The sequence below is a fragment of the Piliocolobus tephrosceles genome, unplaced genomic scaffold, assembly GCF_002776525.5.
Source record: "Piliocolobus tephrosceles isolate RC106 unplaced genomic scaffold, ASM277652v3 unscaffolded_34054, whole genome shotgun sequence".
In the NCBI taxonomy this organism is placed as follows: domain Eukaryota; kingdom Metazoa; phylum Chordata; class Mammalia; order Primates; family Cercopithecidae; genus Piliocolobus; species Piliocolobus tephrosceles.
In genome coordinates, this window is record NW_022317704.1 from 1 (window position 1) to 5,917 (window position 5,917).

General features: G+C 39.1%; 1 protein-coding gene across 1 annotated transcript; it reads left to right on the top strand.

The window, feature by feature from the left end:
• Window positions 1–5: 5 nt before the first annotated feature.
• On the top strand, window positions 6–5,902 carry LOC113222729 (protocadherin alpha-4-like; the record flags this gene model as incomplete). The annotated part of the gene is given in 3 exon segments (XM_026452350.1): window positions 6–731; window positions 733–854; window positions 5,656–5,902. Coding segments are annotated over 3 exon segments (1,095 nt in total), but the record flags the coding sequence as incomplete, so codon positions are not given.
• Window positions 5,903–5,917: the final 15 nt, after the last annotated feature.

Below are 5,917 nucleotides of genomic sequence, written 5' to 3' on the forward strand. Positions count from 1 at the left end.
GCGGCAAGGTGTACGCGCTGCAGCCGCTGGACCACGAGGAGCTGGAGCTGCTGCAGTTCCAAGTGAGCGCGCGCGACGCGGGCGTGCCGCCTCTGGGTAGCAACGTTACGCTGCAGGTGTTCGTGCTGGACGAGAACGACAACGCGCCGGCGCTGCTGGCACCTCAGATGAGGGGCACTGATGGCGCAGTGAGCGAACTGGTGCTGCGGTCGGTGGGCGCCGGCGTGGTGGTGGGGAAGGTGCGCGCAGTGGACGCCGACTCAGGCTACAACGCGTGGCTTTCATACGAGGTGCAGCCAGAAACGGTCAGCGCGCGCATCCCGTTCCGCGTGGGGTTGTACACTGGCGAGATCAGCACGACACGAGCCCTAGATGAGACGGACGCACCGCGCCACCGCCTACTGGTGCTGGTGAAAGACCACGGGGAGCCAGCGCTGACAGCCACGGCCACTGTGCTGGTGTCGCTGGTGGACAGCGGCCAGGCGCCAAAGGCATCGTCGCGGGCGTCAGTGGGCGCCACGGGCCCCGAGGTGACGCTGGTGGATGTCAACGTGTACCTGATCATCGCCATCTGCGCCGTGTCCAGCCTGTTGGTCCTCACGCTGCTGCTGTACACTGCGCTGCGATGCTCCGCGCTGCCCACCGAGGGAGAGTGCACGCTGGGCAAGCCTACGCTGGTGTGTTCCAGCGAGGTGGGGAGTTGGTCGTACTCGCAGCAGAGGAGGCAGAGGGTGTGCTCTGGGGAGGGTCCACCGAAGACCGACCTCATGGCTTTCAGCCCGGGCCTTTCTCCTTGTGCTGGATCTACAGAGCGAATGGGAGAACCCTCTGCTTCTTCAGATTTATCTGGGAAGGTGGGTTGTTCTAGCATTTTATTTATTTATATAATTATTTATTTTTTCTTGAAAGATATTTTCAATTACTCCCAGGGGCCATTCAAATAGTTTTATTCATTTTTCTAGAAATCCAGCAGATTTTTTTCTTATAAAGTAAACCCCTTAATATTGGAGCCGACTTTGTCTTGACTTCTAGTGAGAATTATAAATCGTATATTAAATAGATATTTATTGGGTGCTGAATCGATTTTATTTAAATTTGTGATTAAAATGACATTGAATTTCTGATGCTATGCTGCCATAACACTTGAAAACCAATTTAGCTGTTAGTCATTCATTAAACATTAACATCACTATCATTTATTTATTTCTAAATGATGCATAGTATTTTAATCTACTTTTATTGTTTATAAGAAACCCAAGCAAAATATATAGCAATTGTTACCTTGTTAAGTTTGTAGTTCTCTACATTTCTCTGGACGGAGACTGTGTTAACATCTGATTGTTCAGCATCCCTCAGTATCTATCATTTTGATAAGAAACTTCCCCTAAACTTTAGAGAACGGTTGCTCCACTTTAGGAATCAAATTATGTCAATAAATGTTATAAACACAGCCTTCATTTCAACTTGTATAAAACATGTTTTTAAATGCCTGACAATGTAGATAATTCGGGAAATGTTGACTGAAATTTTGTCTACACTTAGAAAGTTTTTTGAAATTCTGTTTACAGAAATTGGAGAAAATACTTTTTTAACAAATGTTTTCTTTCTTCAGGAAGACATTCTCCTTTTAATTGAAATTTTCTCCATTTAGTGATAAAATGATCAGCCATGTAAAGATTCAAAATTTTGGGTTCTTTTGAAATTCATAGTCTATGACTTAAAACATTACCCTTATCAGTTTAGATGAGAATTAACTTTTTCTGTTAGTAATCCATAAGACAGAAATCCGGTTTAAAAAAAAAACTCTTTTTCTCCTCTCAGCTCATTTGTAACACAAGGCAGAAATCTGGATATGAGATTTGCCTCTTTAATGTCACTACCTGTTATATTTCCTGAATTGTAGTATGTGACTTTCAAAATGGTGGTTTTCTACACTCTATCTTTAGTGCAAGCTATTTGTTTGTTTTCTAATTTACGGTTTTAAAAATTTCACCTGTTGAGTTTTTGTTATGTGGTTTATATTTTTCTTTCTCTTTCAGCTATTTTATTTAATATTATGTCAGATATTTTACAAGGTATTACTTAATTAAAAACTTAGTGGAGAAAGATCAGAATGGCCTTGAGAATAGAGCCACAATAATAACTATGAAAATGCAAGTAACATTTATTTAAATCAAAATATTTTAATTTTTAAATTTTCTCTTAAAACACACATTTGGAATATGCTACAATATTACATGTTTTTTGTCTTTCTTTTTCTTTCTTTTTTTTTTTTTCTGAGACGGAGTCTTTTTCTACCACCCAGGCTGGTGGGCAGTGGCATGATCTCCGCTCACTGCAACCTCTGCCTCCTGGGTTCAGGCAATTCTCCTGCCTCAGCCTCCTGAGTAGCTGGGATTACAGGCATGTGCCACCATGCCTGGGTAATTTTTGTATTTTTAGTAGAGATGGGGTTTCATCATGTTGGCCAGGCTGGTCTCGAACTCCTGACCTTGTGATCTTCCCACCTCGGCCTCCCAAAGTGCTGGGATTAAAGGTGTGAGTCACCGTGCCCAGTTTTTTTTTTGGTCATTTTCTTTCAAAACTTGAATGGTCTCTGAGCTCCTGTCATTAAGCCTATCTACATCTGTCTATCAGCACAACTCACCTTGAATAGAGGCTTATACTTTCAAGTATCTTTGTCTTTGCACATTTTTCAAGTTTCATGTGTCATTTAAACTTGGGCCCAGGTATTTGATTATTTGATGTGAATAGAGGGAGGCTACAGATGTCATTTGTCCCCCGCCCTAAGTCCTCCGGTCTCCTTAGAGCTAGTACTTACTAAGCATTTACTATGTCATCAATAATCATAAAATGTATTCTTTATTATTGATGGCTGTGTTGACGGAATTGGTAATTTAGTCCTTCATATTAATCTCTATTCTCTCTCAGAGTATAAGCTCTCATCATACGCAAATTCTCAGAAGGGCTGTGAACACCTTAGTAATAAATTTATCTTTTGAGGTCATTAGCAAACATGAACTCACTGGGATCCAGAGAATGTAAAATTCAAAACAGGCTGTCAAGTTCAAAACAGAGAGGTGAGAGTAGAACAGACACTTCCCTATTTTGCCCAATAGCTCTCTTTATATGCATCTGTAGTTAACATTCCTCAATTCAAGTCAGAATCATGAAACAATAATGAAGCTCCTCCTATGCCAGCTCTTTTCAAGTTGTAATTACTATATAGGGAAAACTAAGTTATCACCCAATATCTTAGACAATTTGAGAGCAAAGGGGGTGCTGTAAGTAAGTATACAAGATCACAGACCTAAACTGAGCCTGTTCCAGACAAATTGGGGCCTATGGTCAACCTATCCTTAGACCTGCTAATGCTACTGCATTAGCAGCACCTAAGTCCTCATTGAATGTTCTGGTTTAAGACCACCTCAGAAACTCTGAAATGGGTAGTATGAGCAAATTTTCATTTTAAAGCACACCTGAGATGATTCTCGTACAACTGAAATTTTAGATCCGTAGCCCTATTTAATACTTGATGTGCAAGTTTCTGTAATCTAAAAAGATGTGGTGGCCTGACACCCGTAATCCCAACATTTTGGGCGGCCAAGGTGGGAGGGTCCCTTGAGCCCAGCAGTTTGAGACCAATGTAGTGAGACCAATGTTAGTCTCCACCAAAAAAAAAAAAAAAATTAGCTGGGCATAGTGGCACACATCTGTAGTCCCAACTACTCAGGAGGCTGAGGTTGGAGAATCGCTTGAGCCTGGGGCATTGAGGCTGCAGTGAACTGTGATGACACCACTGCACTTCAGCCTGGGTGACAGCAAGATTCTGTCTTAAAAAAATAAAATAAAATAAAAAGAGTAATTTAACTACTCCCTACTTTTTATTCAATGTTAGACATCTACATTGGGATATTTATATTATTACTTGGTATAAAATGTACATTAGTAGAAATTGAGTTTAGTTTTTATTATTTTGTGTGTAGAGATGATTGATCAATGGCAAACTTATTTTACACTCCAGATTGCTAAAACAAACGTTGGTATTTTGATACGTAGCTCATTACATTTTAATTCAAGGTTTATAAAAAAGTAATCTCTAAAATCAGAATTTGAAGGAATTTTGATGCAAGAGGCATTCCAAAGGAGTAGAGAAGTATAGAAACAGAATTTAGTAGGACATGTAAACTGATGGATTAAGTGACACCCATTTCTGTCAGTTTTCTTATTTATAAATATTGTTGCTCTGTCATTCAGATTTTAATAAAAAAGTTTAAAGTTATTGACACATTTAAAAATATTCTTTAGAAAAGCCAAAACATCATTAAATAAAATAAATTAACCCTTGTGTAGGACGAAAATTTCTGTTATTCAGTTTTCCTTTCTTGGAAAGATAGAAAACCCAAGTTTTTTCAGCAGCACAGATATATTACATTTTCATTCCTGAATATTTGATTTCAAGAACTTTGAGAGAGAAAAAATATTTTTACCGCAAATGGTAATGAAAAACTTCATTGACATTGATAAAATTATTAGATACATTTCAGAACTGTGTCTTTTGAGCATTTGAAAAGTATAAATATAACAGGGTTGAAAGCATTTGTCTCTGAAAGCAGAAATAATAAATTTGTTAATTACTTTATTTAGAATTATAATTAAGATTCTTTTTGCCCATATAAGATATTATAAAATGAAACTTCTCCTTGTATAAAGGATTTTTCTGTAACAGTACTTTTCTGTTTTCTTAAATACGGAAACCACCCCTCTCAGCCTGTGCAGTAGCAATAATTAAGGCATTCTATAGGTAATAATTTTGCCTGATGAGCCAAATTTAGTATTGAACCTCATGAAAACAACTGTGGCCAAATTGAGGCCTGAGAATAGTTTCCATTTATGAATCATTCACTCTCCTTAAGGTACTACTGCAAGCACTTAATATATTATAATTCACACAACCACCATATTAGTATTAGGCCAAAGTTATAAAATTGGAACATGGAGCAGAAAGAGGTTAAATGATTTTCCCAAGTCATGTGGCTAGCGAGTAGGATAACAGGAATCTAAATGAGAAATGTCCGATGTTGAAGCTAATGATCTCTAAATTCTAGTGATGACTAGATCTTCGGAGTTATAAACACCTCACAGATAGTTGATGCTTGACATTAGTGTCTAAACAAACTTTATTAAATCTCAAAATAATGAGAAAGAGAAGTAAGTTAAGTGTCAGAACTTAAAGGGAATTAAACTTATCATTTAATAAACTATTAGTATACTCAGTAGTATGCAAATATTAAGGGCATTTTGAAATTCAGCTATTTATAATCGTGGTTAGGGAAGAAATCACTACTCTGAGATTCTACATTTAAGAAAACATTGCACGTGGGATCAACATTTATTATTATTAACTATAAAGAGACGTAATGTGAGGCTTTGAAAATCCGTAGACATAAAAATACATTAAAAAAAGAATTAACATACGAATGAAAGAAAAGTTGTGAACTCATGGACTTGTACTTACACCTAAAGCCACCGGATGTCGCTGTGGTCCACAAAATAGCTTTTAGTACAAAGGCATCTGCCAGTTTCTCAAGGACTAGGAAGTAGCTTCATTCTGAGAGCTCAGCCATTTTGATAAAAAATAGATGTAAGAAATAGGACAGAAAATGTCAGATCGTATGTGCATTCTATACCGCTGATTCGTCGATTTGTAAAACAAGAGAAGCATAAGATGGTTTCCAGATGTAGCTGCCTGGGGGTCCAGTGTCCGCTGCTCTCGCTTCTTCTCCTCGCAGCCTGGGAAGTGGGGAGCGGCCAGCTCCACTACTCCGTCTACGAGGAGGCCAAACACGGCTCCTTCGTGGGCCGTATCACGCAGGACCTGGGGCTGGAGCTGGCGGAGCTGGTGCCGCGCCTGTTC